At 46.8% G+C, this 21,714-nt stretch overlaps 1 protein-coding gene across 2 annotated transcripts; it reads right to left on the reverse strand.

Annotated features, from left to right (window-relative positions):
* Positions 1–1,003: 1,003 nt before the first annotated feature.
* Positions 1,004–21,631, reverse strand: glis2b (GLIS family zinc finger 2b). Of its 2 annotated transcripts, none has more exons than XM_068718312.1 (7): positions 21,280–21,631; positions 4,507–4,708; positions 4,113–4,243; positions 2,468–2,605; positions 2,213–2,346; positions 2,006–2,124; positions 1,004–1,874 (listed from the first exon to the last, which is right to left on the reverse strand). In XM_068718312.1, exons 2-7 carry the CDS (start codon positions 4,682–4,684, stop codon positions 1,135–1,137), a joined length of 1,440 nt encoding a protein of 479 aa, XP_068574413.1. In that variant the 5' UTR covers positions 4,685–4,708; positions 21,280–21,631; the 3' UTR covers positions 1,004–1,134. The 2 variants fall into 2 exon arrangements, with proteins under 2 accessions (XP_068574413.1, XP_068574412.1); XM_068718311.1 differs by having other exon boundaries at positions 2,468–2,623.
* Between the last annotated feature and the right edge of the window lie 83 nt (positions 21,632–21,714).

The raw sequence follows: 21,714 nt of genomic DNA on the forward strand, positions 1-21,714 counted from the left end.
AGGGGGGAGCCAGACACACTGGTGGTTTATATATCACTTGTGTAAAAGTAAGTAAGTGATGGTCATTGTCAGGTGATGCAACACCCTCTGTCTGTGTTAAGTCACCAGTTCGCTCTGTGCCCTAAAAGCCCCTAGTCTGCACACATTCTGGTGGACTAGGCTGGTCCATCTCGGTCACCCTCCCCAAACTGGGGACAGATTGTCAAAAGTGCTCTCTCCCAGTTCATGTTACACTGAGGGAGCTGAGAGGTTAGCAGCAGTTTGGAGGTTTCAGTACTATACCCAGTTGACACTATTAAGTGCTGTGTTTAAATGAACTGTCTCAGAGCTGAAACTGCAAATCCAAGACCGTTTGAGTTCACTTGCTTTGGTTTGGCAAGCCTGTCTGAATCATATTAATCACAGCCGCCTGTGAAAAATAGGTCATAACTTCAAAATCAACTGTGGAGAATCGTCCTATTACGTGCAAGTTTTGCCTAACTGTGAGTGCGTCATTCAGTTACACGGTATATCTATCTCACTGCTACGCTGGAGGCACACTGTCTATGTAGTACAGTTATATAAATACTTATCAATGAATCAGGACTTTTGTAAGAACACAGAGCACTAAGACTGTCACATCAAGGAAACAGGAATGAATAAAGAACAAAATATAAAATAAGAGAGCAAAGAGGAGCCCATTGTCGAGCCTTGTGATAGAAATACGGAGCCATATATAGTCCTGAACAGAGTTCTTGGGCCCCAAGTTAGTTTCCCATCAATACAAGACGCTTGCTTTATGTACTTGTTTCTTGTGAGGTGTAGTGTTATCTATTGTTTTGCTGATTGAGGGTTTGATGAGTTTCTATAGTTTTTCTCCGTTTCTCTGAAATGCATTGCCTGGATTTGATTGTGCGAGCCAGTCCCCATCACCTTTGACCGTGTGTACCCCCACTATGGCGTTCACCCTCCCATCCTGACCCCCTGAGCTCTTCTGGAATGTGTGTGTGTGTGTGTGTGTGTGTGTGTGTGTGTGTGTGTGTGTGTGTGTGTGTGTGTGTGTGTGTGTGTGTGTGTGTGTGTGTGTGTGTGTGTGTGTGTGTGTGTGTGTGTGTGCGCGTGTGTGCGCGTGTGTGCGCGATACATATGTATGTATCAGTTGACCACAGCTGGCTTGAGCACCACGGTGCCTGGGGGGATGACCACCCAGGACAGGGGATCATGGGATCCCGTGGAGAGGTTCAAGACCCCCCCGGTCACCTCGTTCTCTGCCTCCTCCCCCCGTCTCCTCTTGGCCTGTTGGCTGTGGGACCTGCGCTCAGACGAGGCCCCCAACACGGGCATCATCGACAGGCCCAGGGCCGAGGAGGGGAAGCCTGCGGAGAGCAGAGGGGATTTGGTCAGGCCCAGCGCGGAGCCGTTGAAGGACAGGATGGACGCGCCTCCCAGGCTGCCTGGAGGTGAGCCGGGGCAACCGAGTGCGCTGAGATCCAGCGGCCTGGGACTGAGGGGGGACATGGGAAGGGCACCACCCAGACCCTGCAGAGCATGGCCTCCAAGGAAAGCAGCCGCTGCCCCTGGGATGATAATGTGGGCCGCACTCACATAGGACAGCTCTGAATCCTTGCCCCCTTCGCCAGCAAGCACTCCACTTTGACTCCCCCTCAGCAGCGAGCCCACCCCACCCGAGGAGCCCTGCTCCTGAGTCACAAAGTGGCCATGGGCCTTGATGTGCTTGCGGAGAGAGCTTGGGTCTGTGTAGCGCTTCAGGCAGCCCACCATCTTGCAGTAGTAAGGCTTGTCCACATAGTGCGTGCGAGTGTGCTTGAAGCGGTCGCTGGAGTTTGAGTAGCGCTTGTTGCAACCCTCGTATGGACAAATGTAGGGCTTTTCACCTGCAGTGAAGGAGAAATGATCCAAATGTTGTGAATGCAGTGACCAAATCTCACAATTTTACTTTACAAAAATAAGAATGAAAGCGTTTTGACTTAAGCGGTGGCGTACTGGGTGCGGCTGTACCACTGACCTGTGTGTGACCGGTTGTGTATCTTGAGGTTCTCCAGGCGTGAGAAGCTCTTGTTGCAGGTGGGACAGCGATGGGGCTTCTCGTTAGTGTGAGTGCGGATGTGGATGAGCATCTTGTACCTGCAGCAAAACAAAAAAAATGAATTCCTCTTTAATTCTCCACTGATACGTACACTTAATAAATTACCCAAGTGTTTGATTTTCTCACCTAGCATTGAAACCCCTCCCTTTGCGAGCACAGCCCTCCCAGTGGCAGCAGTACCCAGAATCCTTCTCAGGCTTGACGTGGAAGTCATTGACATGGTCCACCAGGTCTTGCAGGGAGTCAAAGAGCAGGTGGCACTAGAGGAGAGAAAACATCCAGCATTCCAAATGAATTGTATGTGATGATAATGATATTTTGAGTTGATCTTAGTTTGGAAACAACAGGTTCATAAAATAGGTTTTACTCTCTTGGTCGTACCTTCTTCCAGTGGCAGGCCAGCTGTTCATCCGCTGATAGGTCAGGAGAGGCTCTCTTGTCACTAGTCTGGCCAATGAACATGGAGGATGGCAGGTGAAGTCCAGCCCCAGCTCCGATTGGCACGAAAAACTGAAAGGCCTGTGAGATGTGAGAGTTCTGGTAAATGAGCAGAAAAACAGAAAAAAAGAGCAACAGGATTATTAATCCACTGCACACAAAAGACTGAACCATGCACATGTTTAGCTTTAGTTCAAAAAGGTAAAGACTGCTGCTCTGATAGCACCATCTACACGGCATAATTGACAATAGACCATCAGCTGGGTGACACAAACAGGTACTGTTGGCCTCACTAAGAAAATAACTTGATAGAGACAAAAGTCTTTATTTTTGTCAATGGAGTACAGAACAACTGATCTCCAAGTCTTCCTTCAAAACTCCACTGTTTCTCTTGTAGTCACCTGCTGCGTGCTACAAAACCTCCCTACACCCCGAGCTCGGCATGAGAGCTGCAAGATTCATTGAACCTCAGCTGGGGCTCAAAGAGCTAATGCACCGGCTTACACACACATGCACACCCACACAGAGCTGACTTATCTCAAGCAGAAAACTGAGAGGAGTATTGGTGAAAAGGGGAATTTTTAAAAGGTTTGTGAGCCGGTTAGTGAGATGCTGAAGGGGAGAGAACATGTGAGTGTGTGTGCAGCTGTTCTGTATAACAAACGCTTACTTTTGTACGTGTGTGAGAGAGAGAGAGAGAGAGAGAGAGAGAGTAAGTGGGGACCGAAAGCATCCTATCTGCGTCCACTGGGGATAAGTAAAGTGTAGAGTATCTGTGATGGTGGGGTCGGGGGCTATCTAGGACTCAGCGGGGCGGCTGAATGGTCCCAGCCAGCGTGTCTCAATTCAATTGGGAGGGAATTGAATTAGGGGGCGTGAGGTCTGCATGGCTGTACCTTGTCTTAAATTTGATTATACACACACACACACACACACACACACACACACACACACACACACACACACACACACACACACACACACACACACACACACACACACTTGCATGTCAGTGGGACCACTGAGTGCAAGTTAAGCAGATAGAGGCATTTGTTGGGGACACAAGAGGTGTTTGATAAAAGCTACCCCCCCCCCCTCTTACTTACACACACACACACACACACACACACACACACACACACACACACACACACACACACACACACACAAGCCTCCCACCCCTTGCAAAGCCTGATTCCCTTATTGAGAGTGTGACACAACCCAATGTTGTTCCTGACTTGCTGACCCCAGCAGGCTGAGTCACTCTCCGCTGTAGACAGGAAAGCGTTTACTGCATTGAGACAGTGTTTACTCTTTCAACAACACGGAGGTCAACGAGGAGATGGGAGACAATAGAGGTAGTGGAGGGCAAAATAAGGTGTGTAAGTAGGTCAGTTTAAGTTTAGTCTTGGGCTGCCACCTCTTAGTCGATTGAGTTGACTTATCGACCGTTTTTGTCTCATTATTTGATTTCTTTGGTCGATTAGTCGTTCTGTATCGATCAATTTATTATTTGACAAAATAGTAAGAGTGTAAGTCGACCACGAATGTCTTTGATTGAGGACAGCCCTAGTGTAGTCATACTCACTCCTGAGGGGATGTAGTTGCCGTTGGTCATTTCTGGAGAGCTGGCAGTGTGGCGAGAGGAGGGAGACATGCTCAGGTCCACCGCAGGGGGTGTGGGGGTGTCTGCCCGATCATGGGGGACCACCTGCACACCTGAGAAAACACACACACACACACACACACACACACACACACACACTTGTTAAGAAAACCTCTCACCTTGGGGATTTGATATGGGGTCTCTCGTGGCATGGTTCTGTTGGTCCACCACTTTTGTTCACATGGTAAAAATAATATGCGTCTAAACATCACCACATTAGCATCTGGAGCATGTTAGCATGCTCAGGCCCCAACTGTGCCTAAATGCAGCCTAACAGAGCTGAAGTCATGACTGCAGACTCTTGCTTTGTTGTTACCTGTGTGTGGAGATGCCGGCGAGGCGGGCTCTATGACTGCGGTGCCATCATCCGCCATGCGGAGCTGGCGAGCTCGCTTGGGGTGCAGCGGGGAGATGGGGGGAGAGCGCGCCCCTCTGTCCCACCCATTCGGTCGCCGAGGGAGCTTCAGGTCCAGGGGCTCGTCCAGGGACAGCATGACCACAAACCGCTGACCTCCCACCTGCACAAACAGTCACAGAGGGGCAGAGTTAGGCCGAGCGCGGCCAATGAAGAATAGCTTGGTTTTCATAAAACCACACATACAATGAAGCGCTGCGTTCCGACGTGAGACAGTGACAGATTCTCAAAACCTGCAATATTTCCCACGTGAATGTTGTAGAAAGTTTCTCACATTCCCACTGGTTAAGACATACTCCCCAACAATGGTAAACAGACCACAATCGTAAACTGAAAAAAGAAAGAAGAAAAAACAAACACACACAACCATAAGAGATCTGAGTGACCCCCTCCTCTTCTTCCATGCTGACCTTTACTCACACACTCTTCCTGAGGAATTTGTACAATCCAATCCAGATGGTCACCCTCACCGCCAGCTCTGCTTAACCCCACCCCTCGGCCAGTCACAGGCCCTTGCACCCTGTCACATCACCCCCCACCCCAGCCCCCACAGTGTGCACCTTCAATCCCCATGGACCTTTGAGACCCACCAGCGACCCACCAGCGACCCCCCCCCCCCCCCCCCTCCTCCCGGGGCCTTCAAGTCCAGCTGCACCTACTCCCTCCACCTCCTCCCTCCTCTAAACACACTGACCTCTGGACCCAGCCTGAGGGTTGTGAGCAGGAAGTTTCATCTTACTTTCATCTTGAGTTTTAGTTGTCGTCTTCCTCTGCCATCAGACTGAGCCAGCATCCCTGTGTTGTACCTTGCAATGAAGTATAGACCATCCTTTCAACTTAAATGTCAACAAATGCACAAATGGAGTCTACTCCTCTTCATCCAGCGTGTTCTGCTCCGCACATATAGGCGGTGCTAGTACAGTACTGCTGGTTTAAAGCCGAGCTCTCTATTCAACACAATGTATTAGGGTTCACTGCTCCTTCTCTCCGGCCTCACACACACACACACACACACACACACACACACACACACACACACACACACACACATCTCCTCAAAGCATTTTCCGTCCACACACACAGTTGCAGGGTGTCCTTTTTTTCTGCTGGAGTTCATGTAGAGCAGCTCCAAGTGTGCATGTTGAGTGTAGATACACACACACACACACACACACACACACACACACGCACACACGCACACAAGCAATTAATCAAACTGTAATTTCAACAAATTCACCCCCTTCTTCCTCCCTCTCTCTCACACACATGCCGACACACACTCACAGAAGCCACGGTTGGGAGTGAATGGTGGGCTTTGAGAGCGACTGGCTAGGGGCCACATGAGAAGCCCTTGTGTCTGGGAGGCACGGAGCAGAGAGGTCAGCAGGTTCACCAGCCCAACGAGGGATGGCCACCAGCTCACACACACACACACACACACACACACACACACACAAACGTACACACAACCAGAGGGAGAGGAGGGGGTGTAAAGACTCAATCAGCCATAGATAAGAGGATGATGATACACACATGTCCTGATGCAAACAGAGGAACATACTGTATGAACATGCACACAGGGCAGCATTATGGCATTATCAGTGAGCTCTTTCTGTTTTGATGCATACATATATATATATATATATATATATATATATACACATGTATGTTTCCACATGCAAATAGAGAATTGTATTAGGCAAAAATTCCCTTTGGATTGTATCTGATTATAGACCCCACTAGGATAGCACATGACCCACCGGTTCATCTTGATCTTGACATCAAGTTTCGTAAGTTGCTCTAAGGAGGGATCTCAGCACAGAATGGAGGATTGATTAGAGCAGCCAATACAAATGTGTATGCATCTTTAAGATCATTTTGACAATTAACAGATACAGTAAGGCCCACTTGTGTTTGTCTCTTGGGGGTATATGTGTCCCTTCTTCATTGTGTAATAATGTCTCCATCATCCTCGACTTTGCTAAATGTGTCCATTATACCCTGACACATGCTTAATTTATTATTATTATTAGCTCCATCAGTTAAACCCAGGACAATCGTGTAATGATAAAAGTGTATTACTGGCTGTTGCTCTAAGAGTTTGTTATGTGGTCAAGCACTGCCATTAGCTATGAAAATAAACATCTTTAGATCAGTCAGAGCGGATATGATCCTCATTTAGAACAAGCTGCGGTTGATACCACATCTCTGTTTCTCTCTCTCTGGATTGGGTGCGTATGACTAACTTACTGTAACTCCTACCACACAGCCTGCCAAGACTTTTGGCTTTGTTGTTTGGCCAAAGTAGCATAGAATTGTCTGTCAGCCACTTTATTCGAGTAAAAGCTCTTACCCTGAGACCGAGAATCAGCTTAACCTTTCTATAAATCCTACTCCTATCAGCTGCAGGGACAAACAGGACACTGGCCGTGCTATAATCAAGGCTGTAAAACACGATGAGAAACAGATATGGAACTTTTTTGATCCATATAAATCTGGAATATAACTCATTTTGGCACCTCAAAGTGATCAACACGTGATCCTACAGCTCTCCCTGTGTGACCAGCGGAGAGACACTACAAGAGTCTCCACACACAAAAGCTCCTCTCAGGCGGCTGCTCCACGTGCAAACCATTACTAAACCTCCATAATAGAATGTATAGCCAATTTATTAAAAATGTGTCCTTTCCCCGTTATAATGAAGAGCATTGTTGGTATCATTCGGCCTGTTGCATAGAAGGAGAAAGGTCAGTTTAAATCTGCAGTGAGCTGTAATAGAGTAAACATTTTAGCCATTTTGTCCTTTTAATTCTAAGTAAGTATGTGTGTTATGTGTGTAAATAGTTCAGTTGTTTCCAAAGCAGTGAACTTGCTTCTAGCATTTTACTTAATGAGGTTACATTATTTTTTCACTTCAGCATATTAAAGCTGAAAAGATAAGTCGATCAATCCATTAGTCCACCGACAGAAAATTACTCAGCAACAAATTTTGATAATCAATCAATCATTTCCAGCTCTGGAAATGTTCTTCCTTTATAAAACAAGCACTTTTTAGGACATCACCATGGACTCTGGGAATTCATGGTGGGCATTTTGTCACTAATTTCTGTTATATGTATATATTATATAGTATGTTATCCTATGTTTATAGTTCATATTTGTTGTGGTTTGGTGTATTTATAGTGTATTGTAATTTATTCTTTATACTGTGTATTCTGTAGATATCTATCTCTAGTGTTGTATGTACTGGATTTACTATTAGGGTTGCTGCTGTAGAAATATAATTTCCCAATTTGGAAATAAAAAAGTAAATCTATCTGTCTATCTGTCTCAATATCTCAAAAATAATCCCCAGATTAATTGACAATGGAACTAATTGCTAATTGCCGCCCTACAGCATATTTACCCTTCTTATAATGTTGAACTAAAGCACAATTATGTCTCTTCATAGAGGCTGTTGAGTATGAATTAAAATGAAATAAATATCTACTGTGATTTATTAATCGTAACTGTGCACAGCCTCAAACAATACCAGGATGAAGATAAGGTAGCTGAAAGCGTCTGGTGAATAAAGCATGGCGTACTGCTTGCCTATAGGCTCACATTGGTCTACATATCTCTGTGTGTGCGTTCTCAAAGACATTTTTTCAAAGAAACAGGCATGACAAACAAACTCTCTTCTGACTTCCGATGAAACTCAGCAGGTCATAAGATATCTACAATACCCGCTTCACCCAAGGCAGTCAATCCCGCACTAATGTGTTCCCCGTGGGGAGCTTCTGGTGAATCTGTCCCCACTGCTGGATTTCACCTCAGCCCACCCTCATGATTATTTCTTAGTGGAGAAACAGTAGAGACTGGCTGGAAAGTGACTCACAGAGTATGGATCTTGGACTGAAGTTAGGGGATCTCGACTACGTCCTCCAAACAGCAACAGCCACTGAGAGGGGGGATTGTGGGAAATGTGAGACAAAGAGAAAGGGCGACCGAGAGAAAGAATGATATACAGTGAAGGAAGGAGTATGGTGTTGGCGTGATATGCAAGTGTGTGTGTGTGTGTGTGTGTGTGTGTGTGTGTGTGTGTGTAAAGCTCAGTGGCGGATGGCTGTGAAGTTTGTGGAAGGGGTGTTGGCTGGCCCCCATGCAGACTTCCTTGCTCAGCCGTGGGGTCGACAGTCTCTCTGAAAGGCGGCATTGTCCCTTCTCTGGGCCCTCTCTCTCTCTCTCTCTCTCTCTCTCTCTCTCTCTCTCTCTCTCTCTCTCTCTAGCAGAGTAAACACAGGCTACAGCAGAGAGAGAGAGAGAGAGGAGGGATGACCGAAGGGGCCACAGTAAGGATACACTAGGGTGAGGATGAAGGGAGGAGGAAGTGGAAGAGGAAGAGGAGTCCTGAAAGAGAGGTTTGTGTGTGTCCTCTTTGGCAACCCCGGTCACCTATTCCCCTGCATAACCCTTTCCCACCCGAGTCCCACATCCACCCCACTGCGTAAGGAAACTGCCCTTTGATGAGGCGTGTGTGTGCGTTTGGGGTGAACACGGGTCGAGGTTGGAGGGTGTGGGAGTTGGCCGATGGGTGAGCTAGCAAAAGTGGGGGCATCTGGTCAAAGGAGGGCTATGTGTTTCAACACCTCCATGCTCCGAGGCTGGGCTCACATGGATCAGAGCTGACCTTTCACCCCCCCACTCCGACCGATTGATCTCTAGCCTGATCTGATCTGAGGGAGGATCGCGTATCGGCTCAGTCTGCTCCATCTGATGCCGCAGAAGCGAGAGCCAACAAAAAGCACCGGCAAACACAAAGCCGTGCGGCACAAGACGATTATGTTACAGGGCATGAAATCGTATTGAGTAATATTTTATTTTCTGCAAGAGAATGTGTGTGCGCACACGTTTTGTGTGACCCCCTCTGAGGTTGGCGGTAACTTAATCTGCCTCCTGCTGGGACCTTGGGAGGTGGTCTGTAGGAGGTAAGCCATCCCTCCCTGGGGCTCTTTGCTCTCTCTTTTTCATTTCCACACACAAACACACAGAACTCAGAGAGAGAGAGAAAGTGGTGGGAACGTCTCACAACTTTTGAAGTGATGGTTGGTGTGAAGGACATAAACCACTTAAAACACTGCTGTTCTTGCAGAAAGACGCAATTCTGCAAATCTTGTTGTGATGCAACTCAGTGTCCTTTTGAGGCTGTGGTTATCTTGAAATTAGTGTGTTCCGACACTTCTCAATGCTACGGCACAGTTTACCATTTTATTTCCTTCACGTGAACTGTCTGACAAGTCTTCACCACAGCTCCATTAGAAAGTTACTCATTCTGTCCAGCGCAACATTGCAGTGACCACATGAACTGAAGGTAAACAACTCTGTTTAGTAAACTAGTGTTTCTGTTGGTTTTGTAATTCTGTGGTTTAACAGTGATATGTAAAGACCTGCAGTTGCAGCGTGGGTCGTGTCTAGACCAACTGGTTTTTACATCCACCAGGTGGGGAGGGGAGGGGTCAAAGGTGACTGATTGAGGCGTGGGTGTGGTGTGAACTCTGACCCCTGACATTTGGGTTTCACATCTTCAAGAATAAACAACCTGGCACGTTTTAGGCAGGTTTCCGCACACACTGTTCTTCGAATAATCGGATTTAAGTGATCAAAGCGTGTACATGGACTTCAGGTATATCACTGCCAAGTAAACAGACAGTTAGACTATGGAGAGACAGGTTAATAGACATTAGTTTGTTTGTTACTGATTTGGAAACACAAGTGGTCACTCCTTCATTCCCACTTTTGTCACTGCTGCTGACGTTTCTTGAGGTAAGAGACGCCACCTCCACTGACACATACACGATTGAGCCACAGCCCCCGCAAACGCCCTTCACCACTGATGGATCACTCAACACACAAACACACACAGCTGAGAGATTTTCTACTCTTGCCTCTGTCCTCCTCAGCCAGCTGACTCCTCAGACAGGAAACCTCAGTTTCCACTCCTCCTCCTCCTCCTCCTCCTTGGGGCCTCTCATTCCTTCTTTCTCTCTCTCTCTCTTTACTCCTCTATTCTTTGCTTTTGTTTTTCCCTCACGTTCACCGCTCAGCTTCCTCTTTCATTTTATGATTCTCTTTCATGCTCGCCTACTACTGTAACCTTTACCTGGCTTAGTTGCCAAATTATTTACACTATTCACACAATTTCTTCAAAAATGATGAATGCATACTACTTACTCTTAATTTCAGTCTAAACCTCTCCCCATTCCCTTCGCTCCTGTTGCAGAAAAGCACACTGGATCGTACACAGGATTACGTAATAGCAGCATGCATGGAGCCACTGTTGGATGGGCTACTGAGGAAAAAGACAAGTTGTTGAAGCACTGGAGTCACAACGCCTGAGATTCAGAGACAAAGTGACAAATGTGCCCACATGGTTCAACCTAGAGAGAAATAAGTACAAGATTGCCACTTGTTCTTTTAGGGTTTTGAAAAGAGAATATCATCCACAAAGTGTGAGCATGCAAAATCAAGAGATAACGATGCAATGGAGGAGAGGAGGGGAAAAATCTGAGACAACACACGAGACGGGGGAGACACGAGATGGAAGGAAGGAAAGAAAAAAGGGAGGTATAGACGGATTGAAGGAGGGAGAGAGTGCAACAGGAAGCTTCTCAGTGAGCTACTGATGGCCTCCAGCCAGAGTGTTCAGACGCTGAGGAATTCCAGGCAGAGGGCAGGCGGGGAGGGAAGGTGCCAGGAGGAAGGGAGGGAGGGAGGGAGGCACAGAGCGAGGAGGGCGGGTCGCACTTGTGGTTTGTTGTCAAAGGGGACTTCTACATGAGAAAGGAAGAGCACGCGATCTCTCAACAACGAGTGATATCTCAACATTAACATTTTTGTTAGGATGCAAACGATGATATGAGCAGTCCGACACCAGCTTTCCCTGCTTTCCAAGCTTTGGTTATGAATTATGGGACATTTAGCCACACAGTTTGGTAAATGGGAATCGGTGTGTACTGGACATTCATACTGGATACAAAATCTAAATACTAGGTTTAATAAATAAAGCTTCTCTTTGACTGTTTGTTTAACAAAACAATGCATTTGATGTTGTCACCTTTGGCTCCGGGATGACGAGCAATTTTCAAATTTTACAGACCACAATAGTTGTCTGATTACTCAATAATAAAAAAGAATATCTCGGTACATGCTACGTATCAGGAATTTATTGTGGTATTATGTCATGGACCTGACATGCACACTGGCAAATAAAAGCATGCATTTTAAACCTACAGGATGCAGACGTTTGTGCAGAAAACACTGTAAAGAATACACTTCTGACATTGTGGATTTTGATCAGAGACTTTATATTAATAGCAGAACAGGCTGAATTAAACATTACAGGGAGATTGTTAGTGCTACATAATTATAATTTGACAGAAAACACTCCACCAGACTCTGCATTTTAATAGCATCCAGAGAGGCCTGACAACAGCACAGCAATTCCACTTAGTCTGTCGTACAGTGAGATTAAGCCATGAATGATCTATGAACAGCCATCTGACTGAGATTTCACATTGTGTCAGTAAGCCTCATGACCTGCTCAACCCAGGATTAGCACACGACACAGTGACCTGACTTGACTCTTGGTGGGGTGGGGATGGATGGGCAGAAGGATGATGAATGAATTTCAAGGGAAGTATGCATTACTAGATAAATATAATAATGCTTTTCCTTTTACAAATAAGAATTTGAGTTTTGATATGCAAGGCTCTTGAGATTTATTTTTCATCATGTAATTAATTTGAAGGGGCCAGAATGTGCAAATATCATTCGATTTTTTTTGAGAGAGTAAATGAAAAGAGAAGAGGCAGGTATAGGGGGAGAGAGTAGCTGCACATTGGCATGAGGCTAGGAAACTTTCCCCAAGCCACAGTCAATTTATTAGACTCCCTAGTAGCTGCTATACGACATGACCAGTATGTGATTGAGGGGCCACGTGTTGCAACATGTGTTTTCAGTCACTGGTTAGTTTTTATCCCACCTACTCCTATTCAAAATCCGACGCATACGTTGTAAATCAACTAAAACGGGTTTAATCTATACAATAAGATCAGGATGGCAATCAGTGGTAAACAGATATAACTCCATGGGACAATGACTCATGACTGAGTGTTTGAGCTGTAAATCTACCCAAAACTAATGCTTGAGGCACTTCGCACGACGGCACCGCATGCTTTGAAGAGCGGTGAGTAATCTTACAATAACGTGGGGCATTTCACAACATTGCAGTTTCGTAGCGCAGCAGAGGGCGGCGGGGAACCAATGAACACAGCAGGAGACCTACGACCGTCGGTGAGAGGAGAGAAGACAAGGGGAAGAAGAGGAGAGAGGTATGTGTTTGTCTTTACACTCAGGAGATTTGAACACATCCCCACCCTGGCTTTCTTTGACCTCCCACTAACTCGGCTGGGCCTCTCTACCTCCTGCAGGCCACCGAATGCGTTCCCTCCAGCCCTCACTCCTCCTCTCTCATCTTTGCTCTGCCATACTTCCATATAAACAAAAAAGTTGCGTGATCTCCCTCAGCCCTATTCCCTCTCATGTCCTTCCTCACGTCTTTCATCGCTTTCTCCTCTTCTTCTCCCTCATAGACCCCCTCTCACGTGTCTCTCTCTACCCCCCCCCCCCCCCCCCATTTTCAGTCCATTCCTGTGGCCTCTCCCCACAGGCAGTGATGCAATCCTCCGACTCCTGCGCGCAATCACAGGGTCTGGAGTTGGCTCGCCAGCTAAAGCAGGGGCGTCACCACACCATGCTCAGTAGGAAAGCAACAGGAGAGGAAAGAAAAGAAGAAATGAAGCCAACGAGCGAGGGAGGAAAAACTGTCTGAGACTGTCAGAGTGGTGGGTCATAGAGGAAAAAGCACAGTGATAAAAGTTAACAGCTCTGTTTTACAGTTTGTGCATTTTCACAACTTAAATTGGGGTAAACATGTTTTTGTTTTATGTGCATGTGGTGAGGTGCGTGGGGGTTATTTTGACTCTTGTTTCCTTTAAGGTATGGGAGAAGCTTTTGAATGGATTTGATTCTGGAAGACAACATCCCGGCTCGTTGCCGTCTCATCAGCCCACTAACCAGCTGTGTCCGTTTTGCTGGGGTTGCTGGATGGGGTCTGTGTTTCGGAAGTGATGGTTCTTTGCTACTCCCACACTAAATGCTGTCATTCCAGCTGACTCACACCACCATTAGCATTATTCTAACAGCTATACTGGCAGTATGAAATCCAAGTAATATTTTCTGGAGGTGTAGTTTTGTCAGATCTGGCATTTGAACGTAATCTCTGGAAGTTGTACTTTTCCAAACTAAAGTGTCATTCTCTCCATATTTCATTGCTGGGGCAGTGCAGGTGGCATGTGTTTCCACTGTGGTGTATAATGGATAGGCAGTGGTATGCTAAGCCCCGTAGAGACGCATGCATGCAAAGAGTGATCTTATCAAGCAAAGTGCACTTAGACAGGGATGGAAAGGGAGGTTACAGGATTTTATAGGGCCAAGCTTAAAGCTGAAACCTTGTGATGCCCATGTGCAGATGTGCATGCATGTATGCACGCACACATTCACCCCTGGTTTGCCGGCTTTTGTAGAGGCAGACCTCCCCTAAAGGCAGCAGAAATGAGGTCAGGTGAGGAATGCAAAGCACTGGCACCTGTCTAAATCTTTAAAATACCAGGTTCAGCACACACGTACAAACAAAAGGCCACTCCCTAAATCCCAGGACAAGGTTTAAGCCTGAAGAGAAATGGCTTCAGCCCGAAACGAAGCACACAGGTGTGCACCCCAAAACCTAATGATGTATGAAAGTATGTCCCTGAATAACCACCACAACTTCAAGCTCCTTTCACAACATAACTGAAGGCGCTGCGGTTGAACTCAACAGGAGATGTCTTGGATTTTCCCTCACTGGTGAAAACCCAGCACCGGTTCTAAGCCACTGGGTAGGAGGGCATAGTTCCAGAAATCTCTTTTTCTTTCTCTTTCGCTCTCTCCCACACAGTTAACAGCAAGCTGAGGGCAGATTAATAAGGGTGACATGGTGTATGGAAACTGTGGTAAGATAAGCAGCAAAACCGGGGTATATTTCAGCACCAGTTGCTGGGCAAATGACAACTTCAAGAATCCGAGAAAGGCATTCAGTAGACGCACACATAAACACACTGAGTATACAGCCATACAGACTGTGCATACATGTATTAGTGTACAGCATGCTGCCTGTGTATAGCGGAGTTTAGACCAGTTCAGAGCACTGTGGTACCGCTCCAGCTTTGGGAGGGGTGCGCCTGTCTCACAGTCATTTCCTGGACGGGAATATTATGGCACCACACGCATGAGAAACAAACCCCTTTCGCCTTTACACGCTGACCCCAGCCACTTTCATTTGCTTGCAACTTAATAAGCCAACGGCACATAGTGAACTCGCCGGGAAGCAAGTCTTCTCATTCAAAAGCCACGGTAATACGATCCCAACAACAGCTTCATGCAACACGGCCTCCGGGAGGCTGGGGGGCTACGCATGGGTTAGGGTGGTGGTTTTGCGCTCTTTTATCGTTGTGCGGTGTGGCTGAGGCCAATCGGACACGTCTATGATGTCGTACCTTTTCTAGCTCTTTGCCCCCACAATTTCTGAATGGCCAGGAGAGGGCTTGGTCACACCTGTGCACCAGCTTCGCTGCTCAGGAGAGAGAGGGGGGGGGGGGACACACGCACACAGAGCCAGATGTGCTTTGGACAGGGAGTGTCTCCGTCACTGTGTGTTTGTTAACATGAGATTCTAAATGTGTGCATATGTACAGAGAGAAGGCACAGGGCAGGGTCTCAGCTTCCAAAACATGAAGAAAAGCATATTGAAAGGGGAAGAAAACAGGAAGAGGGAGAAATACAAAACAGCAGACAGCAATTAGCAGACGGAGTGACGTGATGTGTATTTGTGCGAGTGCGTCGCGGGGGAAACACACACTGCAGGGTGATCAAGGAGCTCCTGCTTCTTTAAATTTGGGTGTGCCCCCCATACTGTCTGCTATAGCTCCATTTCAACCCCTCTGCCTCCCTCGCCATGATCTCACATATATATATGTACACACAAAGCGGGTGTTGTCTTTTCCTTGTGAGGCTGTGCCAACTAAACTGTGTTCTCCCTCCTCACATGGAGCGCCTGTTTTCTCTGAGTAACCCTCCGCCCCGGCGTGTCCCCTCCCACCATGGCTGGCATTAAGACAAGGTCAATATGACAGTCTTTTCTCCCTTTATCTCCCTCCCTCTCCCTTTTCTTTCTGTATTTCTGTGTTCTAGCTCAGCTAAGTGACAGGCTCCACCCTACAGCTTTTATCTTTTGCGGCTCCATGCGAGAGAGAGAAGCAGAAAAAGAGAGCAGAGAGACAGATGCAAAGGGACAGATGGAGGGCGAGTGAGATGGCGACAGACAGAGTTGAGCATAATGCTGTAAAATGGAGTAGCACTAAACTCTTGATTTGAATTTGTAGGCATGTGTGTTATCTGTTGGAAACAAGCTTCAGAAAGATCTGGAGCTGATTCCTCTTTTGATTTGGCGACACACACTGAACAGCAAGGGCTAATAAATGTGCCACAGACAAATGCAATCATACAGTATATTGGCAGAGTTGGACAGAATGAGCCAAAGAGAGGATCTCAATTAGTGTTAAAGGTCAGGGTCATGCTCTTACACACACTCTTCTGTCCTGAATTAATACTGACATTTAGAATCAATTAAGAAATAGCCAAGCTCACCATGACTGACAGCACCATTTATTGAGACCCGAGCAAACAAGGAGCAGGGGCGTTAAGAGACAATCGCATGCCGTTAAAGAGCGAGACAGGCTGTGTGAAGGTAGTGACTGGTCCTTATTCAAGCTGACCACTAGAAGTAAATTATTAAAACTTTAAGCAAACATATTAAAACAGTAAGGCTATTTCAAAGTAGTATCTGAGGTCAGAATAAGTCTTTATTTCACAAAATGTAACCTCAAAAACATTTCCAAATTACATAAGGCTCCCCTCATAAGAAAAAAAACATCCATGGTGCATATGAATTAAATTAGTGCTGGCAACATCTCTACAACACCACAGAGAAGGTAAACACTTACAGGCCAAACTTTTTTTCTCTCCCTTTTACTGCATGTATAAGATGGAGAGCGTCTTATATAATGTCAGCGTCACGTATGGAGCTGGGGGCTCGTGGAAAGTGGGAGACGAAAATGCAAGAGAGGGACGAAGGAAAAGAGGGAGCAGAAGCAGAGTTAAAAGCGAGGACGAGATGGAGTCCCGGGGAGTCAGGGATGGAGGGGGGGGGGATGAAGGGGGCAAAGTCTGGAAGCTAGCTGACAGGACTGGATATGCCCAGACAGGGAGCTGGGCCCAGGCCCAGACTTGAGAGTCTCATTTGAGTCTCAGAAATGCCTCACCCGTCTCTACCTCATCCCCTTCTTTAAAAAAACCCATCAATCCCTCTCCCCCGTCTCTCTCTTCCCAGCATGTTATTCCTCTTGTCCGACTCCTCCCTTTCTTTTCTCTTCAAACAAGCAAACACGCATACATACATACCTCTGAACTGCTGTAGTGCTATTGATGGTAAACTGGAGAACCCAGGGTGTTGGCCAAGCAAGTAAATAACAATACAAACCAGCTGTGTCTCAACTTAAACTACATGGCTGTTTGCATATTACTGCACAACTCACAGTTTCTTGAAGCTCCCAGGTATCCAAAAGATCCAGCTCGATCCAAGTTTATGATCATCTATAAGTTAAATATTAAAGTATGTTGGTGGAAACCCAAAATGGAGTTTCCTCTAATCCCTCCACTTTTTCTCTGACAGCTCCTTCACATTGCTGTTATTCTTTTAAATATTGGCATTTCTCCTGTATTCTCCGTTTAACTTTTCCTCATCAAGTGAGCCCAGCCCCAGACATGGTCTGCGTATTGTCTGAAGGGCTCTGCGAGCCTAAATTCTCTCACGATATAGAAGCACTGAGCAGGGAGTGCAGAAGGAGCATTAAGGAGAATGAGAAGAGGTAGGGTGGGGTAGCTGGAGTGAGGCACTGAGTTGTCTGTGTTTATTTTGGAAATGCAGGCCTGCAGACTTGCAACAGAGGAACTGACCCCTAAACTTCACCGTGGCAGATCCTCACAGAAAGAGCAAGAGTCCTGGGCTGGTTTGGGATGTCCCACACAGGTGATTTAAAAAAAGGGTAGACCATATATTCCCAGAGGGAGCATTTTAACCCACCCTGAGGACCCAGGAATGGTCTGCTCCGGGAGGAAACAGTGAGGCCGTGAGTGATTAGTGGTTACAGTTTAACTGGAGAAAAATGCATGCTTCGTGAGCCCGGCCAGCCAGGGAGCAAAGCGGTATGCACTGGTCTCCTTCAGTTTGCAAGTTGGTGTGAGTCAAACTCTGTATCCGCTTCGCCTATTCTTACTGTATGGGCCCAGGAGTCTGGCCGTCACCCCACATAGACACATCACACTGCAGCGCTCCAAGGTATGCGTGTGTCACCTCCACTGCTGCACACATGGCAATAATTAGTGATACGAGATTTTATCGGAAACAATGCACAGAGCTGAACTGCAGTGATATGAGAGCTGAGAGAGTCATTCGCTGTCATTTTCAAGTTTAACTCTAGTTCAGCCAATGAATCAGCTCTGTTTCAACCTAGATTTCAATTAAATTACATTGATGACTTCAGTCTTGTGGCTCGTTGGAATTCCACTGGTTTATAAGCTGCAAAATAACAAAGAATTTGCCAAAAACTTTAAATGATTAACTAAGTGTGGGGGTCCAGGGTCTGATATCCAAACCTGACCATGGATACTGTATCATACACCACGTCCTCTCTCTAGCTCATTTCACTTAAGGGACATCTCCTGTCCTGCATCCATCTACTCTGACATTTTCCGCCCAATCAAAGGTCAAGAGCTGGGATGTGCAAATCCATTCAACATGACATAACCTAACGTTAGTCATATTTCATCTGTTAGGCACCCTAGTGGAGGAATCACAAATGGTCTGATTGGGAAATCAAGAGTGCTACAGAGGTCTTGTCTACAAGTGTAAAGGACATATCTGTCATGGGGATCCCTGTGAAGATAAATGCAAGTGTGTATCAGGTGCCTTGTTTTCACTCCATGCTGCCTCTTTCACTGACCACTATAATCCTCTCTCCCCTGCTGTTGAGTTGCCTTTCAGCTTGACCGTAATCCCCAACAGCTATGAAACCCCACTGTGCTATCAATTCAAACACTCACACTGGCTCTCCCACTGTAGCTTGTACCACTTACATTCCACCCAATTACTGGTAGCGGTCCTCATCCTCCTTTAGAGTTTTTTCCCCTCCAGTGGAAACATATTTTATTGGCCCCACAACAGGCTGACAACACTGTGTGTGAAAAACAAAACCTACTGTCGTGGATGTCAGATGAGAGTTTCTTTGTGGTACCATATTCGCAATGTAGGAATCAACTGAATGTGCTTCTTTTTACATCAGATGTGGTGCACTTTTATTATCCTGGTTTACGGCATTAAGTACAAGTGCACTGTGGGCTCCCACCGTTCCCCTACCACAAGCCTCGTGGTTGTTCTGTGACGCAGGAATAAACCATTAGGGTCCACCTTTTCCACCATAAAGCAGCTGCCTTACCCTCACACAACTTGGGACCTCAGGGGTATGATGTCAGACAGTTGTGGTGGGGCGCTAAATCTTAAGGCACGAGAAAATTGGGGAGGTGACCACCACACCCATGATTTGATTTCAGACACTGGCGTGGTGGAAAGCCTTTATGGTAGATCTTCTTTCGTACTAATTGCAGCAGATGAAGCAAGTCGGTGTCAAACTATGACCAAATCTCTGCGCAAGCTGTTGCACCCAGCAGCTGCCCGAGTATCTACATCTGGCCAAGCATGCAGTCAGGATGAGAAAATGTACAGCAAAAAAAATAAAAGGCTGCCTACACAAACACACACACACACACATCCTGAGAGTGTGGAATGCCACCAGAGGGATGCACAGCTGGACCCCAGCGGACATCTGGCTATACGACGGCGCTGAGAGCCTCTTCTCTGCAGTGACTCACGAGCTGTGTAAGAAAAGAGAAGTATCACGGTATGTGCCGACGCTGATAGACGTCTCTCCGTCTGTCTTTCTGTCAGATGGATTCTGTGGTTGACCTGAGGCTGAACTGTTCATCAGCTGATTGGATAAACAATGCGGTGAGCAGGCTGAGGATGTGCGGAGCACCTTTGCTCACAGTTCAGAGGGGGGTTATGGATTAAATAGCAGGGGCCTGGAAGGGGGGGGGTCAATGTCCTCCCTCTGCACAAAGCCTGTGCGGCCTCTTTCGCTGCTCCTCTTCCCCACATACTCTGAGAGAGAGGTCCAGTGGGCCTGAGGCCAGACCTCCTCCAGACTCATATGATATCTGTGTGACGGTTTCTCTCATGCACCCGCACGTTACATTGTTCATAAAGTCACCTTGGAAATAAGCAGCCATCCTCCTCTGATCCAAAATGCAACTGCAGCCCCCTGAGTGTGCCTCGATCTGCATTGTGGCCTAATGCTTTTTAATGATCAGGCCTTATTCCACTCCAGCACAGGGCTTGTTAGGTCTGCCTTGGCAGAGCTCAGCTCTTTCCCCTGGCATCTTCTGGAACAATGGGCCCATGGGAGGCAGCCAATGGGGAGAAGGTCCATCCCAAACCCAGTCCCAGTGTGCACACAATTAGGCTTAGGGACAGTGGAATTGCTTAATTGGAGGAAAATAGCTCTTTATCTAGGCATGTGTGCCTGCACTCATCCTCGCCCCCTGTGCTACATGATTGGCCTCAACTAATGTAGAATTGGTCAAAACAAAAATGGTTAAATGGCAAGACAACGATTTCACCAGTTCCAGTCGTAGTTAGTGAGCCACACTGAAGAAGTTGTTAGGCATAAATAACCCATGGTGGTGGGCCATATATAATCAAGGGTAAACTAAAAAAAAACTAAGCACACTTCCTCACATAAAACTTGGTGACATGAAAGAATAACATATTTAGTCTTTCATGTGGGAAATCTGAGAATTGACATAATTTGTTCTATGGGTGTGTACCTCATGTGGTGGTCACAGTTGTATTTACCAACATCCCATCATGTTTTAAGTGAATGTCAGCAGTCTGTAGACGTTGAACTCTTTTATCAGATGTTGTGACAGACCATCAGAGAGCTCAGTAGAAGCCTGCATCTTGCACAACAGCTGGCTGAGCTGTGATGAACGCCCCTATATAGGGCAGGATTTGTGATACTGCTCTAAAAATGTCTAAAGGTTGCGGAGGGGGGAGGCGAGTTTAAGAGAGGACGCGGACATGCGGGGGAAAAGCTTGTTGAAATAGGTAGCGACGAGGTGCGTAAATGGCACAGACGCCGGTAAAGGCACGTCCGCCGCGACTGGCCTTGAATATGACAGTGTTGGGAGTCCAGGCTGCAGTATATGGGCGCACCGCTGGAGAGTCTCCGAAAATAGGTCACTACCCTGTTTGAACTCGTGCAATTTTTCATATCGTAGCAGCACACTCGGACCGACGTGGACACGCATGACAACAGACGCAAATGTACAGGACTGACATTCAAAATAAAGGCGCTCCAGGCTTACCTTTCAGGGAAAAATGCCGTGGATATGGCCGAGATATCTCCGACTTGGCCCCCCTCTTACCGGTGCAAACTTCGCACACAAAGTCCTGTGGCTCGAGCGGCGTCGGTGTCAAATGACTCCTCGTCAGTTTGTCGCTTTTCCTTCGATAAACGCGAAATACAGAGCTGATACGTCTTGTAAAAATAGATCTAGGTGTCTGAAGAGGCGGTCCGTTCCCAGACCATTGTCAGGATTCTTTCTAAGCATGGGAGAAAAAAAATCAAACATAAACTCAAACGCAGCGTATTTGACTGCTGGTCGTTTGAATAAAGACTAATCTATGGAATGACAGCCTTGTCTGTTGCCGTGGGATGATATATTCTGCATGCCACTGGAAACCCGTCAAAAAGTGTAAACACCCAAATCCGTAATCTTAACTGTTCCCGCTGAGGAAAA

This window comes from Cebidichthys violaceus, unplaced genomic scaffold (assembly GCF_023349555.1).
Source record: "Cebidichthys violaceus isolate CVI_PGR_0920_01 unplaced genomic scaffold, fCebVio1.0.p SCAF_23, whole genome shotgun sequence".
Taxonomy (NCBI): Eukaryota; Metazoa; Chordata; class Actinopteri; order Perciformes; family Stichaeidae; genus Cebidichthys; species Cebidichthys violaceus.

Bases quoted from the DNA above. Each gene is read 5' to 3' on its own strand.
- glis2b (XM_068718311.1), bottom strand. From the start codon at position 4,684: ATGCTGTCCCTGGACGAGCCCCTGGACCTGAAGCTCCCTCGGCGACCG. The intron at 2,347-2,467 runs GTACGACCAAGA...TCTCTCCTCTAG, and splicing joins TGGCCTGCCACTGGAAGAAG to TGCCACCTGCTCTTTGACTC. The intron at 1,875-2,005 runs GTCAGTGGTACA...CCTTCACTGCAG, and splicing joins ACACAACCGGTCACACACAG to GTGAAAAGCCCTACATTTGT.